Source organism: Nothoprocta perdicaria, unplaced genomic scaffold, assembly GCF_003342845.1.
Source record: "Nothoprocta perdicaria isolate Ctin4 unplaced genomic scaffold, notPer1 scaffold_120, whole genome shotgun sequence".
Taxonomy (NCBI): Eukaryota; Metazoa; Chordata; class Aves; order Tinamiformes; family Tinamidae; genus Nothoprocta; species Nothoprocta perdicaria.
The window spans coordinates 184,404-202,154 of record NW_020454317.1 but is presented as its reverse complement, the minus strand read 5'-3'; the positions used below and the strand labels follow the sequence as shown (position 1 = coordinate 202,154).

Below are 17,751 nucleotides of genomic sequence, written 5' to 3'. Positions count from 1 at the left end.
CTCCGCGCGCGTCGCGGTTGCTAGGGAGCGGCGCCGGAAGTGGCGGCGCGGCCATGGGCGCGGCGTGAGGGGCGGCGCGGCGGCCGGCAGGTGAGAGCGGCGCCTTCCCCTTCCGCGTCCCCCTCCGCGTTGTCGCGACAGGCCGCGGGGTCGCGACACGGCCTGGGGGGAGGGGAAGCCGCCTCCCCGTGGACCGCACCCGGCGAGCGGGGGCGGGGGCGGAGGCGAGGCCGTGGCTGTCGCGACATGGCGCGGCACGTCGCCTCCCCAACAAAGACCGGGGGCAGAGGCAAAAAGAGGGCGCGAGGGGGCGAAGCAGTCGCGCGACGGCGCCAGCGGCGCCGCCTCCTCATCTTCATCGCCACCTCCCCCTCCTCCTCCTCGCGGCTGTGTCCCCGGGAAGCGGCAGGGCCGCTGTGCCCTAGGGAAGGAGCCTGGCGCCCGGGGAGGGTTTAGCTTGTCCTCTGCCACGGGCGACCGCAGGGCTGCCTCATGTGGCCCTTGCTTGAGCTCTGGGGAAGCCCAGCCTCCCTGCTGATGAAGTTTTGAACACTGGGCTAATCTCTGGGGGGTTGGACTAGATGACCTCTGAGGTCCCCCCCRACCTTAAGCATTCTATGATTCTCCAGGTCTTTGCAGGGCACCTGCTTGCAGGGTGGAAGATTCCCCAAGGAAAATTAAGTCGGACTAAGTTATATCACTGAAAGATGGGTATGTTTTCTATACACGGTAACGTGTTATTTTCCTGTGAGTCCTTGTCTGCAGGTGTGAGCAGTTGTACTATGCATGCAAAATCACAAGGTTTTATTTATGTACTGGGTAAATAACTAAYTGTTAGATAACTAAATTACCTCCATAAACTGAGGCCTATTTTTAGTCTACTGCTACATTGGCAATTCTTGTATAGCGTCAGGGATGTGTAAGGCCCGAAGTTCCCAAAATGGGAGAAGAGCAATGCTCCTGTCGTGTTTCATTAGTGACAGGAGTGCAGTTTGCTCTAACTGGATTTTAGTGTGGCCTTCCTGTGAGTGACTGTGGAGAGGTGGCTCCTCAGTGTGTGGAGCCTTTCAGGATTGTGCTTTGAAATAAAGGGCTCTATAGGATGGGTACCACAAGAGTTTCCTTCTAACTGTTATTTTCCACAAGTTATTTTATTAGGGCACTGGTGTGAAGCAGCTGAAGCGCAGTTTGCAGCTGACACGTGCAGTGCTTGCTGAAAATCATGACCCCTTCTGCTTCACCTGGTAGGTGGGGTGGGGTGGTACGAAGCAAAGGTGCTGAGGTCGTGTGAGGGATGCAGGCAGGTTTGGGGTGTGCCTTCTATCAGGTGCCCTAGAGCATCAAGTCACTGCTGCCACCTTTGGTATGTGGCCCTTCCTTCCCCCMCTTCTCCTCCTTTTCCCCCCTTYCCCCCATCTCACACCACTACCTCCTCTGGGCATTAGGAATCCAARCGCTTCTGCTGGCAGAAAAAAGAGTGGGAGCCCCAGTTCTTGGGAATCATTATCTTGTAAAAATCAATGCCTTGTGGAGTTCTGCAGTTAAACTGACTATGAGGAAAAAGAATTGTGGGCACTAGCTCTAGGATGGACTGTGCCCTCCAGGAAGAGAGAGCCTGTGGGGTGCCGCTTGCTGACAGATGGRTGTCCCATGTACATTTGGTTTCGAAACCAAAGACCCCTTGAATTCCAGTCCTGTATCTTAGTTGCAGAGATTGCGTTGGTTACTTAGTTGCATTAATTACATTGTCACATTAGTAAAGATAATTTGGAGTTTTAAGTGGCTTTTTTAACCAGTGGGAGCAGTTGATGGTGTTACACATGTGTATCACTCCCGCACTTTCATGACACATGGATTATGTTCTGGAGAGAGGCACATGCCAAGGAGTGTGCTCTCATCTCCAAGAGGAGAGCAGGAATTATCCGAGGTGCTTTTAAACCAACTCACAGGTTGTCTCTTGAGTCAGCACTTCCCTGTACTGAAAACTCACTGGGCAGCAAGTTTAAAGCTGGTCTCTGGAGCGCAGGGCTGAAAGACTTCAGCATTGCGACTTGATTGCCGTAGCCGCCCGCCCTTGGCTTTATCGGTCCTGTCATTAGCTCATTGATCTGTGTGTGTTTGAGCTTTCCGTTGCCCTCCCGGGCTCCCACTGCGCTGCGTGTGACGCAGGGCAGTGGCTCTCAAAGCCGGCCACGCGGGATGCGCTCGGGTGAGGAGGCGCAGTGGGAAGGGGATCCCCGTGCGCCAAGGGAGAAGGCAAGACGGGGAGTGCAGAGCCAGGGCCAGGACGCTGCACTAAACTGCATGAAGCCCCGAGCAGCCAGTCCAGCCTCGCACAGGGCAGGACTCGGAGCTTAAGGCAGGATGAGAGGCCTGCCGAGGTGCCTTCCAAGCCCAGCAAGCCTGTGGTTCCAACGGAAATAAGAGGCCGACAAGTTAAGAGGTCTAATGTAGGAAGTGACATCTAGGAGTCAGGAGTTGAAATGCAGTTTGTAAGGACTCTTTTTAACAACCTTGGTTTTGGGAAATCCTGCTTTTGAGGGTTTAATGACATCAGTGTATCCTCCCTGCAGCTAGAGCAAGCAGCAAAATCAAGATTGCATGAGCTACAGAAAAGACAGAAATACAGAAAAGAAAGAGAGTAACATTGTTTTTCTTCTTTTCCATGTAATATAGCAAATGTGATTCTTGATTTGATGAGTAAGGAACTTCTCTTGGAAAAAGGATTTTTTCTGTTTGCAGTCACTGACTGGAATTATCTGTAAGGACTCTGACTTCAAAACAGACCCCCAAACCATGTGTAATACAAGCAAAAATTTGAAGCAATAAAATGTCTGTGCTCTCTGCTTTGTTCTGGAGATGTTACCACCCAGTAAGGCTGCGATACTGATTTCTCTCCTCAGCGTACATTAAGGAGACACTTGAGCCGTGTGCCCACACAGAACAAGTGGAGTAGCTGGGAAGATCCATGCAGCTGCAGAAGGTGAAGTGTGGAAGATCCTTGTAATTAGTGTTGCTTCTGTCCAGATGACAAATGTAGGTTCCAGTCTGAAACTAAGSCATTGCTTTCCTCAGTTTTAGGTTGAGATTTGCTTCTTCCATTTTACTTAAGCTAAAGCACTCCATAGATGCCTCTTTTCTCCTGCAGCCTGCAATTTTGCTGGTTTGGGTTCTCCCCTTCTACTTCACCTCTTAAACCTTTCTGTATTAACAAGTTGATTCTGTTTTAGGATAATGGCAGGAAAAGTGAAGTGGGTCACTGATATAGAAAAATCTGTTCTCATAAACAACTTTGAGAAAAGAGGCTGGATTCAGGTGTCAGAAAATGAAGATTGGAATTTTTATTGGTAAGTACATTCATTTGTGAAGTATTTTAATATCCTACACTAATACCATTAATTATATTAAAAAAAGCTTATTTAAAAATAAAAGATGCACAAATTAGCATGAATTTAGTGAAGTGCTCCTAAGAGTRTAACATAGTTACATTGCTCCTGATATTTCATCTAGCATTCCTGGTGCTCAGTTCAGCTGTGTGCGGGTCGAGTCGTGCATCTGTGCAGGCCTGCTGAAGTCATTAAGATTCCTCGGGGTACAAGGCCTCCTATCTGCATGGACCCATTCCCATGCTATTAACCTCAGATATCTCTGCAGTTTGCCAAAGGTTTTGTGAGAGAATGGAAAATCACTGCCCTATCAAAGGCAAATCACTTTGGGGAGTAGGATTTTTTTTTTCCTAAGAAAAAACAAGCAAACCAAAACAAAAGTAGGGAAAAGGCTGCATTTTCTGTGGATTCCCTTTCTTCGTTCATTCGTTCGTGTGTTTGTTGTTGTTGTTTGTTTTTAATGTGATACCTGATTTCATTCAAACTTATTGTACCTAGTAAGTACAGTTTTTCGACTACTGCTGGTGAGGGTTTGTGGCTGAGGAATCTTTGCATGTTTCTTTCCAAAGCTTCCAGCAATATAACGTAAGTGAAAGGACCCAAGAATATAAGGTTGCTATATATAATACTCCTTTATCAAATTGTCAGACTTGCCCTGTTAGCAGAGTGTAATCTCTTGTAACAGAGATCTCAAGAATTGTACATTTCTCCTCTTTCATGATATGGAGAGCTTATATGGAGACTAATTATTCAGCTTCTCAGTACTTAAAGTGAATGATGGGATCTAATCAAGGCCATGGTGAATATAGGAGAATAAATAACCTGCCTTTTTATTTGGTGAAATATTGCCTTAAAATGCAGCAGTCTATTAAAGATAAGGCAAACTAATATTTATTTGAGTAAATCAGGCAATTGGTCTTTCGTTTTCTGAATACAACAGAACGGCAGCTTGTACTGCAAATTTTATATTTGTTGTTAACAACTGATTTAAATTGGTAGCATTCTGGTAATCCGCTCATGCTTTTGGAATGTGGTTGGGGGGAGGCGTGGGGAAACAGGTCACTCACGGAAACTCTTGTGTGACTATTACTTCATTATTTCTCTTTTCCTAAAATAATAGTGTAGCAGACTGGAAATGTAAGAATATTTCGTGGATGCCATTAATGTCAAAGCTCTTATACAGAAAATTCAATGTATCCATGGTTCTGCTCTTGGAGAAAGTGTTTTGATGACTTCTCACTGTAGTGCTCTGAGCTGGCATTTACTGCTGTTCTTTGTAAGGGCTCTGAATCACACTGCTCAATGAGTGTGCTTGAAAGCTTTTAGAATCCAAATAGCAGATAGGGAGTAGGAGGTTGTTTTCATGACTTTTTTTTCTTTCAAGAAAAGCTGAGTTTCCAGGGAGTGAAGTAATAGATACAGAAAGACGCTGCTGTACCATTTTAGTGTCTGTTAGTCTCTTTTAGGCCATGCTGGGGGTTGACCTTAATGTCAACAATCTGATACGAGCCAAGGTGTCAGATGCCTTTTCTGATCATCTGCCCCAAATTCAGCAGTGGTAGAGGGATCAATCAAACCTGTGGCATAATTTGGTTTCTGTAACAGAAATTGGGGATATGTTGCGTTGTCACTGCAGCAAAGCATTATACCATACAGAGAAATCCTAAACAGAGAGGAAAAAAGAATCACGTATAAATAACAAATAATAGAAATTTCAACTTTGTCCTCCTACGTTGTGTTTCTTGGGAGAACTTACTTGACATCTGTYGTTTCTTTCAGGATGAGTGTACAAACAATCAGGAATGTTTTCAGTGTGGAAACTGGTTACCGCCTTTCCGATGACCAAATTGTCAATCATTTCCCAAACCACTATGAACTGACCAGGAAGGATTTGATGGTAAAGAATATCAAGCGATACAGAAAGGAACTTGAGAAAGAAGGGAGTCCTCTTGCAGAAAAGGATGAAAATGGGAAATATGTCTATTTGGGTGTGTAGTTCTCATTATCCTCATTCACAGTGTTTCCTGTGTGGTCAATAACCTGTTGACCTTGTACCTTCAGACAGTAGGAGAGCAGCACATTAATGCACAAATGCAGTAGCAGAACAGCACGTTAATGTACAAATTAGAATAATTTGTGTCTTGGTGCTTCAGTGCAATGCAGTCGGGAAGGAAAACTACTGCTTGCAAGAGTGCACGCAATGGAAGCCGTCTGTTTTCACAATCTGCTTTTGGAGATCCTATCTAAAACCAATACGTATGTGAATCATCACTGGGAAGTAATTCAGTTGGAGCCCAGCTCTCTATTTTTCTTTTCAGTGGAGATGGGATTGAATTAGCGCTTCTGTGCATAAAGCTCTGAACCTTTGATGTGCTGGAGTATTAAAGTGACTGCCTTCAAATGCTTTGGCACTTACCGTCAATCAATTAAAGTATACTCAATACTGATTTTTTTTGCTTCATTCTGCAAATATAAGAACCTTCTTCCCACTCCCACCGCCCTTTTCCTACTCTTCCTTCCTCTCAAATCTGTCACTAGAGCTAAAAAAGAAGCCCTAGGAAAGGGAGATGGATACAAATAGTGATAGTGAATATTTCCAGTGGAATGTTATATCTTCAGATCTCTTCTCAAACGGAGCTTGAGGAGGTCATGGCTGGTATTTGACAAACTGAGAGAAGCCAGTGGAACTTGCTTAAGATCTTTTTTGAAATTAGACACAAAACAGCAAAAAAGATGGAGAGCTTCTGCTTTGCTGTCCTGGCACCACAGCAGGGCAGGCTGCTTCCTCTCCTGTGTGATTAGGCAGSAGTGCTCAGGGAGGAGCGCAAATCCAGGTTATAAGAATGACCTGGCTTTCTAAGTAGTGAAGTTCTTAAAGGAATTTACAGTCATCAATATAACATTAACTTTATTGATATTTTAAATGGGAGAATGTACTGAAATAGGCTTGTTACTAGGCTTTTTTTTTTTTTTTACTGTTTTTACAAAGGAAGATCGGGAAGTAACGTACTTAGCAGTAAGATTGGTGATGGAACTGAAAGGCTCTGGAAAAAAAAAAGATCTGGAAAAGAGCTGGAGATTCTTTAATTCCAAGGTGAAAAAAAGTGCACCTAGAAACTTTATACTGGAGCAAAAACTAAAATAAAATCTTTGCAGGAAGGGTATGGACAGAACCAAATGAACAAGTTTTTCAGAAGACAAATTTAGGGGAAGCTAGGGATCAAGTGATGACTGCTAGAAAATAAAATTAGAAAAATCATAGAGGGGAAAAAATTGTGTTGGCGTTTGGGAAGTGCTGAAATTAAACAAAAATGGGGACATGCTAAAGCATCTTACATCTTGAGAAAGTGAAATTAAGAAGTTGTTAGCCATGTGAAAATGAAGCCATGCTGTAAGGATGAGACTGAGAATAATCTGACTGCAGAAGTGAGAAACAGTCTTTCCTTGAATTTCAGTAGTTACAGGAATACTGACTGTAGCAGTAAAGGAAGAATGAGTAATGGGAGGTAAACATGGGTTTTAAAATTACCACCTGCATAGATGAAGCAACATCAACGTTTGGATTTTTGCATGCACAAGTGATGCACAAGATGCTTTGAAGGATTGTGAAAGCTGATACACAAAATTGAGAAAGTTTGCTTATGAAAATCAAGTTGCAATGGTATAGTACTCTGTAATCACACAGTATTTAAACATATTTAAACAGAAAAAAAATACTTGTGTGTTAGGATCTGTTAATTTGAAGCTATTAATTACTAGTTATTTGTTTAAGTAAAAATTGCAAGCTTGAAGTTAAATAACGTAAAAGACAATATGAGTGTTACTGAAATCGGATCACACCAGACTAGAAAAGTGGAAAGCAGCAAAATATTTTCAGTCTGTGTGTTTAGATACTAGAAGTCGTTTTCTCGATTTTGCATCTCTTTTTTTTTTTTCTTTTTTTTCTTAATTAGATTTTGTACCTGTTACGTTTATGCTTCCTGCTGACTACAATCTCTTTGTTGAAGAATTCAGGAAAAATCCCTCCAGCACTTGGATTATGAAACCCTGCGGGAAAGCTCAAGGGAAAGGCATATTTCTTATCAATAAACTCTCTCAAATTAAAAAGTGGTCTCGAGACAGCAAAACATCTTCGTAAGTGCTGCAGGAGAAAGTAAACTGCGTATGGTACTTTCTATAATTAGATACCTTACACCAACATGCCAATTGTTTAATGMATAGGAAAAGTATTCCACTTATCCCTATGTCATTAGTAGTTAGTTTTACATTTGCTCTCCAGTATTGGACTTCCTTCTTCAAACATGTCTTAATGTGATTCTGGTGCAGGGAGGTACAAACAGCTGTTCAATTAACTATGCTCTATAAATATGACTTTAATGTTGCCGGGGAAAAATGGACAAAAATAAAATGTTCTGCTCCATGATATTAAATAACAGGAAGTAAGAGAAAAATCTTCCCCTGGGCCATTTGAATCATGATTTTATTTAATATGTGTTAATTTGCGTTTTAAATTAGCGTAATGAAAGGATGTGCTTATATGAAGAAAATATGTTATCGGCTTGGAGCAGAAAGCAATATACCTTGTGCTCATGATCCACTTCCAAGTGGGTGAAACAGGCTCGCTATTTATGTTTCCTCTGACTAGTAGAAGTCTTGCTCAAACAGCTGATAATATATTTTTGTTGTTATGAAGGGGCTGACTGAACTTCAACTGAGTCATTTTCTATTTATCTTGGAATCTGAAGACTCACAATCCAAAAGTTATCTTTTCAGTAGTTTACAATTGCACAGCGAGCATAAATCCGAAAATTCTAGGAATATAAGAGCTTGACTTAAAAGGTAGTTTAATTGTATGTGTAATTGGTGCTCATCTGAACCACGAGAAGCTATAGGGACYCTTGAAGCAAAGACTAGCACCCTGAACTCCTTTGAAATGGCTCTGTTGGCTACAGCTTTAACTTCAGATCTGTGTTTCAACGGGCAAGGAATCTTGGTCACCTGCATCATCGTCTTGGCAGTTTTGCCACAGGAGCTTGATGCCAGCTGTGTATTATTAAGCAGTATAACTTTGTGCACTGTGTTGGCAATACGGTTTAATATTTCTGCAAGCCCTATGCTTAGGCTGCTTCTGTAAAAGAAAAAACTAGCCAAGCCCTGTAATTGTCACATTCTGAAACATRGTGTGTGTTTTTCAGATTTGTATCTCAGTCCTCCAAAGAAGCTTATGTGATTTCTCTCTATATCAACAACCCCTTGTTGATTGGTGGAAAGAAATTTGACCTGCGTCTGTATGTTTTGGTATCTACCTACCGTCCACTGAGGTGTTATATGTAAGACTATGCATATATATATATATATGTATTTGTATTTTGCTGTGAATGCATGTTTAATGTAGTCAAAATAATATTGCCTATGTTGCACAAAGAAATTTAACAGGCACTTGGTATCCTAATGTGCTCTTTTCCTTATCTCTTGTTGGCTTTTAACATTTTAATTACTTTTTGCATTTAAGGTATAAACTTGGATTTTGTCGGTTTTGTACAGTGAAATATACGCCAAGTACAAGTGAACTGGATAACATGTTTGTTCATCTTACCAATGTTGCCATTCAGAAGCATGGGGTAAGTGTGCTGTGTTTTTAGTGTCCCTCTTATATCTTTTTAAATTGTCCAAAACCTTGGGAATAAAAAGATTTACTTGTTATATTTTTTGTCATCCCTCAAGCAAAATGCTTCAATTTGACTTTGCAAATAAATAAAATTTTGTAAGATTGCAGATCCCAAGTATGCAAGATAATAAATGAGATTCAGCGCCACAATAGAACGTGGTTTCTTCAGAATTGGCCTGCGGGAATTGGAAGCAATATTTTTTTTTAAGTCTGCCATCATTAAAATGCTAATATGATACTTAGCGATCGGTTCTGGGAGCAGTGGAATTAATGAAGCCTGGTTCCTGTGCTTTTATATTTTATAACGGCACTGAAATATCTCCTGCCTGATCTCCCTGCCCTCCTTCTTTCCCATGTAGTTAATTCAACTTTCCTATTCCCAGYGCTTAAGCATCACAGCACCCGCCAGCTCCTTCCTATGCCCCCTTCTTTCTGTGACTCTGAGAGAGGCGACGTGCAGCCCGTGGCCTCCCCCTGCATGAGCCAGAACAGTTTTCTGCCTGCCCTTCCCTTAGAGGCTTTATTTTTATTACCTGCAACTGGCCACCTTGCTCCTAAATTGTGTGGCAACTTAATAGCCCTGAGGGATGAGAGGTGCCATGAACTGATGGATGCCCAGTGCCCTTGCCCAAGCCTTGTTTCTTCAGGGTATCCCCTTAAAAAATACRTTATCTTTAAGAGATGTCCATTATTTATAAACAGTGCCTCAGTTACGGTCATGGATATTCTCTTAAGTAGCACTAATTGTGTTATCTTTTATACCTGATGCTCTTGAAAGAGAATACAGAGATGAAATTCCAAGCTTGTTACATGTGCCTTGTCTGCTTCTGTTCTGTGACACGCGCAGCACAGCAGAGCTGCCTTCACCTGCGCCTTCCTGTAACAACGCTGCACATCTTAAATGCCACTCACTATGGTGATTATAAACCAGAATAAATGTCAAAATATGACATTTGTCGGTACTGCAGATGCCTTCTTAGCTAGGCACCAATTTGTGAACGTTTCAGGCACGTTACGGTGTGACAGGGCATAGGAGAATTAACTGTGAAGAAAACGTGTCCCCTGCTACTCAGAGCATTAACAGTGGTGCTTTTGCAAGTGGCTGGAGCAGGGGAGGCATAGTAGGAAACACATAGGTAGTCATGGTATTACCTGTGCTGCAGAATTTGGTTTTCAATTATTTCCTTCTGTATGTGTGTCTGTAACACAAACAAAACAACAGGATTATTTCTGTTTGTTTTTTCATCTTCAGTTAGCCGTCTTCCAYGGAGACATTTCCCTTTGTTTTGAAATTTTTAATTAAATAGCTGTTATTACGCAAAGCTTTATGCAGTTGCAGTCTATTTTGATTTGAATACTTGTTCTCAAAGACAAAGAGAGTTGAAAATCAGATTCCTGTTCCCTGGCTGAAATCTATGATCTGAAGACATTTCTTTTTTTCCATGGGGCAAGTCCTGAGGCCCATGTCTCAAATTTGCTCAGTCTTTCAAATTTATTACAGGGTAAACTGTAAGAAAGTCCTGCAAATATAGAGGGTTTTCTGAATTTGTTTTAGAGGAGGAAGATTTCATTCCTCAGAGAACTTTTCCTTTTTTTTGCCTCTAGACATCTTGTTTTTTATAATTTAGCAGCCATACACTTGGTAGTTCTTAGAAATGTTCCCAGGAGCATTTTTATACAGCTATTAAGCATATATAGAGAAAATTAGCCATTGTTGAATCAACTACTTCTTCTTTATACCCGAATGCTTTCCTTTTCCATTTTAAAATTTCTATTTTCCAGTTGTATTTTACTAGGAAGTTGTAATAYTACTTCTTAACTTATTCTATTTTAAGGAAAAATTTATTACTTGATTTGTGGTAAGTGATCTAAGCATATAGAACAGTAACAAAAATAGCTATTCATATAGAGGGCAGTTCAAAGTAAAGCTGAAGCCCTTGTGAAGCTGTAAAATAGAGAAGAAGCAGTTTGCTGAGTGYTATTTTTAAAGCAAGGCTCACATGCAAGTGTAAGTGGCCTGCTTTTACGAATGAAGGCAAAACTGCCGAGCAAATTCCAAGTCTCTAGCACTGAGCTGGCTCCTTAATTCTTCAGGATGATTACAATCATATCCATGGAGGCAAGTGGACAGTGAGCAACCTGCGCCTGTACCTGGAAAGCACCCGTGGCAAGGAAGTCACCAACAAGCTCTTTGATGAAATCCATTGGATAATTGTGCAGTCGCTGAAGGCTGTGGCCGTGAGTACACTTTCTGGAAGGCTGCCAGCAGCAGCGTTGTGGCTGCAGCCTGCTCACAAGCATGAGCGTCAGCCGGCCTTCATTTAGAATAGGCCTCCCAAAATAAAGCCGGTTTCCTGCTGCCGTGGATGGTTTCTGCGGCTCTGCGCTCCCATGATCTCCCCGAGCGAGGTGAACTTGAATCTCGAGGGGGTGAGCAAGCTATCTGAGCATATTAAAGTGAATCCATCTCTTGAGGGCTCTGTGAGCCATTTGATGTGACTTGATGCCGCTTTTGTGAATAGCATTAAGTTCTGCCAAGGCTCGTGATGTCATTTCAGCAATAACAAATGTGTCAAAGAGAAAAATAGCTCTGGAGGGCAATTTATCAAACCAAATGTAAGCGTATTASTTCAGCAGAGTTACATAACTCTACTTCCAGCTCTTTTATATGCAACTCATGTAGCTATCAGGAATTTTTACTTGAAAAAAAAATGTAGCGATCCATCTTCTCTGTTTGAGTAACTTTCCAGTGCTTGGGCAATATCCCATGCTTCAGTTAGAGAGCAGGTACTACTCCATGGGTTAGCTGGGGTAAAGAAAGAGCTTATTGACCCCCAAAGAGGGAGGATTGCATATTCCCAGGTACCTGGGCCTGCCATCTTCTGGCACCTTCATGAGTTGTTGACTTAACTTATCTAACTGAAAACTACTTTTTTATTTTTTTTTCCTTTTCTGGATAAATGAGTTTTTGCCTTTTTCATGGATTGAATGACCTCACAGAATCACAGAATGGTTGAGGTTGGAAGGGACCTCTAGAGATGATCCAGTCCAACCCTCCCGTTCCAGCAGGGACACCCAGAGCACATGGCACAGGGTGGTATCCAGAGGGGTTTGGAAGATCTCCAGAGAAGGAGACTCCACAACCTCCCTGGGCAGCCTGTGCCAGGGCTCTGTCACTCTCTTAGTAATGAAGCTCTTCCTCACATGGAGATGGAACTCCTGTGTTTCAACTTGTACCTATTGCCTCTTATCCTGTCATCGGCCACCACCGAGAAGAGTTTGGCCGCTTCCTCCGTACGTTCTCCCCTCAAGTATTTGTACGTATTAATCAAATCCCCTCTCARTCTTCTCTTCTCCAGGCTGAACAGGCCCAGCTCGCTTAGTCTGTCCTCATACGAGAGATGTTCCAGTCCATTAATCATCTTTGTTGCCCTTYGCTGGACCCTCTCTAGAAGCTCCACATCCCCCTAGTCCTGGGGAGCCCAGAACTGCCCCCAATACTCCAGGTGCGGCCTCACCAGAGCTGAGTAGAGGGGCAGGATCCCCTCCCTTGACCTGCTGGCAACATGCTCCTCATGCAGCCAGGATCCCATGGACCTTCTTGGCCACGAGGGCRCTGCTGCCACATGGCTAACTTGTCCACCAGGACTCCCAGGTCCCTCTCTGTGGAGCTGCTCTCCAGCAGGTCAACCCCTAATCTGCACTAGTGAATCTCACTTGAATGTTCAAGAGGACAAGAGAGAGGATGGGGCTCGAAGCTGGAGACCATGGGAGTTGGGAAGCACGGCTCAGCTCAGCCTCCACGATGCAGTTGAGCTAGAAAGCAGATGTGAGAGAGCAAGGGAGCTAATCCAAACGTTAGCAGAACCTGAAAAGAGAAGAAGAAAAAATATTGAGAGGATAGAGGAGGAAATGCTTTGATCAGCTTCAGTACTTCAGTGTCTTTCTGAGAAGGGCAAATGTAATGCAAGATCCTCCTTCTTTGTTCCCCTCCTGCACTCTCTGAAGAAGCTTCTATTTTTAGCCTAGGGGAAGCCTTCTCATTAACCTGTTACAAAGGTTTATTTACAAGATCTGATGAGATTGACGTAGAAGAAAAATCTTCCAGTCCTTCCATACTTCCAGTCCTCAGCAGACACTGTTCGATAACCACCAATTCTCTGCAGCATGAGCATCTAAGTACAACTTGCTCCTTGCTCTGTTTTGGCTTTCAGCAGCATAGTTAGACTCAAGCTATTTATAATTTTAAAATGTATCTGGTAGTTGCTTGGCCTCAAACTCCTGCATAGTTACAGCACTGTAATGAAAGAAATGTCTTTGACCAAGTCTCCTTCATGCTGAAGTTTAAAGAACTCCTGATTTATGTGAAGCTGTGTTATGCAAGCATCAAAACTTCCTGATTTTATCSTGTTACATGAAGGCTTTAAATACCCTTATTACTCTGCAAAATATGAAAACACTTTACAGATGGAAATATGAGGGAAAATTAACCTAATTTAGTGCTTGACATTAATGCAGTCATGAATGTTATAATATTCACTGAGAACTTGGAGAGAGGAAGAAAAAACAACAAAAAGACTATCCTGAATATGCTAGGAAACTTATGTTGGARTTGTAACATTGACAGCTGTTACAGAAGACTTATAATTTAACTGCATGTAATTTTTAGGAAAAATAAGCATGTAATCAGATTATTTGCTAAATTGTTCATTTTGATATCTGTTCTTGTTTTAGCCTGTAATGAATAATGACAAACACTGCTTTGAGTGTTATGGATACGACATTATCATTGATGACAAGCTTAAGCCGTGGCTAATTGAGGTAAAGTTGCAGAAAATACAGAAATAATTTCCTCCTCGCCTTCTTTCCCAGAGTGAAGTTAAGAAGGTTTCAATGCAGTCATTTCCTTTTTGAAAATAAAAATGTCTTTTATTGCTCAGGTAAATTGACTAGGAATTATGTTAAAATAAAATAGGCCATGTAATGACTAAGCAAACAAATACTTTTGTTTTCTGTTTCTTTGATTTTTTTTTTTTTTTTTTTTGGTAGGCTTTTGTTTTACTTTTTAGACCTAGGGTGTCCGTCTAATTGGACTTCAGGGGCTGCCTGAACGTTCACAGCCTGGTCTGATGCTGTGTCAGCAGCTGGAAAGCTGTCACAGGTCCAGTGGAGCATAATGTGGGACTTGTTAAAGCTCAGGGGCTGTCATGGCCTTAGCGTTGCAGGTTGACAGGAAGGAGAGGAGAGACATGCACAGGGTAATGGGGCTGTTTGCAGGCTTTGTGTCTGCATAATTTTCTGAGTGTATTGGTGCTGAATCTTTATGTTCAATGTAATTTTTGTCTAGCTCTCTTCTTCCTCTGTCTTGTCCCCAAAGATGAAAAGTAAGCAGACCTTAAAAAAAAAAAAATCTGTTTATTACTCTAATACCACTTCTTAGTAATAAATGTGGAACACAAGGGGTATGTTAAATGAACATTGTTTTGAGACTTAATTACAACAAGATACAACATAAGCACTTTGAAGAGACAGAGGGAGTATGTTCCTTTGGCTCACAGTTTAACAGTGGAGAACTCAGATTAAGGACATAAATAAGAGTTGTTTACCTCCTGCAGATTTTWATATGCAACAACTGTCGGAGTCACCCAGAGAAAGCATAAGCACTTAAATTTATGACTTTGCTATCCGTTTAAGCTTAGAAAATAAAGCAAAAATCCTTTTCTAGCCAGATGAGTCTGGATGACTCTCATCTCAACAGAGATCCAGGCTGACGCTGCAGTCACGTAGCCGTGTGTTGTTTTGTTTTGAAGTAAAGAGAAAAATGCCCACGGGGGGATTCCTTCGAATGTTTGTGGAAGTGAAAGATGTGCTTTGAGATGCTGATTTCCCAAAGAGTACATATTGTTATTACACATGCTGCCTGGAGAACTCTAAACCACTCAAAAATATTGATGCTGGCTTTTTTTTTTCTCTTTTATAGGTCAATGCTTCCCCTTCTCTTACTTCCAGTACTGCTAACGATCGCATCCTGAAGTACAATCTCATTAACGACACCCTTAACATCGCTGTGCCTAACGGGGAAATTCCAGACTGTAAATGGAATAAATCTCCCCCAAAAGAGGTTCTCGGCAATTATGAAGTCCTGTAAGTTTTTTTTTTTTTCGGTCTTCTCCTATATAAATGCAAATGTCCTTCATTTGCCCTGCCTTTTTTTTTTTTTTTTTAATAAATGCAAATGTAACTCAGACCACAGAGGTAAGATGAATTTCAATCTGTTGGGGGAAAAAAATGGACACAAAGATGTTACTTCACCTTTTGAGTGGGCTGCAACAGCAGCTTTGAAGGTATCAGTCTTCATCAGAGCAGGGCTGGCTCCCCTCCCACCCACCCCCAAACCCTTGGGGATGTTACTTGTCTCATAAAGGAGAGTGTCTTTTACATGTGTAGAACTTGCATTAAGAGGAGTGGAATATGTAGATTTTAGTTAAATAGATAAAAACTTGTAGATAATCAGATAAAAATGTGTCCAATAKCTACAATTTCTCAATCTGTAGAAATGATGCCACTTGGCTTTTGTAATTCACARATGACACAGAGTTGACAGGTACTTTAAGCTACTCCAAAATGTCTCACAAAGAAAGAAATCAAGAAGACGGATCACTTCACTAGGGTGCCTGAAAGCTCTAGGAAGCATTGACAGCAGAATACTGCTTTTTCAATACCACCTTGATTGTCCAGTTTCTCATATTACCTGGAAAAATACCCGGGTGGATCTCAAGCATGTACTTGTCTAGTACACTGGAAATGCCATGTGTGCCTAGCTGGTCATTATCAGCTAGTTCATAGCAGTCTTAAGACTTTTTACATAGGCACTCAACTGTCTTTACTAATATGAATGTTGGCAGAGTTATGATTTAGATTTTAATGGATGTCACGTACATGGAAGCTGTGCATACCTATACAGTAGTGTGACCAGCTGTGCATATTATAACTCTTCAAGGTATAGTAGCATTATCTATCTGCTGGGGTTTGGATAGCAACTGAGAGGTAAGTRTATATCAAGGTTATCCAAGGCCAAAGTAGGCTTCTATATTTGAGGAACTACTTGTCACTGTGGTTAAGTGTTACAAAATATGTATTATTAAATACGTTCGCCTTCAACACTCTATTGTTTGTTCAGCCCATTGATTCTCTGCTCGCTCGGTGATGCAACRGTGGAGGTTTTTAGCACTGTAGCCAGCAATGCTCTGTTTGCTGGCAGTTCAGTCAAGTCTGGAGCTGTTGCTTCACTCTGATGTTCCTGCTTAAGCCGCAGATCTCGGAAGAGCAGTAGTGAGGAGAATTACAGAAGTACGTATGAAGTTTCATGAGCATGAAGTTTCACAACCCAGGAATTTAACCAAAGCTGCCAGATGTCTTTTTTGTTGTTGTTGTTGGTTTGTTTTCTCTATTTTTTTTAATATATAAAAGGTTACTGAAGATACTTTGCTTTGTTCTTTATTGTTACATCACCTGGTGGTGTTTCTTGGAATAATAGTTGAGTGTCAAACTCTCCATATGCAAACCTATGAGTAGAACAGCTTGTATTACATTTCAGTGCAATATACTGACATGGAAGAGAGACTCTTTTCTGTGTAGGGAAGAGCAGAGCAAGGCACTGAACAAACTATCTTATTTTAGATACGATGAAGAGATGGCACAAAGTGATGGGCCTGATCGTGACATGCGAAGTCGTTCTGGGCAATCCACTGGAATAAAAGGAAATCGTGCAAGAGATTCAGGAAAGCCTGTGCTAACCACTTGGAAGTGATGGCAAAGTAAAATCGGTGTCAACGACCTCAGCTCTTGTTGAAATTCAGAGCTGCATTGTTGGTAGGAAGACACAAAGAAGCAAAATGTAATTCTTGAACAGATTGTGATATTTTGCTCTGTTACGTGTGAGTATTATTAGAAGGGGATGATACAGCCTTTAAAAGACGTGAAACAAAGCCTCTAAAGTCAGGAATTGCACCGAAGATGCACTGAATTGCCAGTTAATAACATATATATATGTATATATTGCTATATATAATATATAACTGATTTCATGCTGTATGTGGTTCTGTTAGCCCTCTGAAAGCAATGAATTTGATTAAACTTTTGGAAGAGTAGCTATTCACACTGTGGAGAAACTAACCTTCTTTTAGTGATGATTAAGAGCTTTCTTTAGAGTTGACAGCTCAAATTAGACATTCTAACAGGAACCTCTGGATCATAATTGGTTTCCTAGGAGAGCCTCTCTGTAATCCTCTCAAAACRTGGAGATTCTGTGAAAGGGTGGCAGTGATGAGCATGAGAGCTGTATATTGTCACAGTGATTTCAGTCTCTTGTTCATAGGAAATGAGTAATTAATAAAAATTGCAGTACATGGAGTTGAGGCTCTGGCCAGTGAATGCAGCTAATGATTTATAACCAGTATCACGATCCTAGAAAGCAAATCTTTATGTGCTGAGGGTCTTTTTCCCCTTGAAAAGTTTTGAGCTGCTACATTTCTAGAGGTAGAAAGTTTCATGACTAGAGGGACTGTATCACATGCTATATGCATGTGATGTTTTATATATATTGTAATGCTGTATTGCATTAATTTGTTAGGTATTTATTTTTATTCCGAGATAATACACATCTTTATAGAGAAGCAGACAGGACAACTTCATACT

General features: G+C 41.5%; 1 protein-coding gene across 3 annotated transcripts; it reads left to right on the top strand.

Moving 5' to 3' along the window:
• The first annotated feature begins 637 nt into the window (after positions 1 to 637).
• TTLL1 (tubulin tyrosine ligase like 1) lies at positions 638 to 17,751 on the top strand. Of its 3 annotated transcripts, XM_026054330.1 has the most exons (12): positions 638 to 711; positions 1,147 to 1,244; positions 2,904 to 2,983; positions 3,231 to 3,347; positions 5,166 to 5,374; positions 7,340 to 7,520; positions 8,582 to 8,716; positions 8,899 to 9,007; positions 11,149 to 11,292; positions 13,789 to 13,875; positions 15,035 to 15,198; positions 16,735 to 17,751. In XM_026054330.1, the coding sequence occupies exons 4-12, from the start codon at positions 3,235 to 3,237 to the stop codon at positions 16,862 to 16,864; spliced, it is 1,272 nt and encodes a 423-aa protein (XP_025910115.1). In that variant the 5' UTR covers positions 638 to 711; positions 1,147 to 1,244; positions 2,904 to 2,983; positions 3,231 to 3,234; the 3' UTR covers positions 16,865 to 17,751. The 3 variants fall into 3 exon arrangements, with proteins under 3 accessions (XP_025910115.1, XP_025910114.1, XP_025910116.1); XM_026054329.1 differs by lacking the exon at positions 2,904 to 2,983; XM_026054331.1 differs by lacking the exons at positions 1,147 to 1,244; positions 2,904 to 2,983 and having other exon boundaries at positions 641 to 711.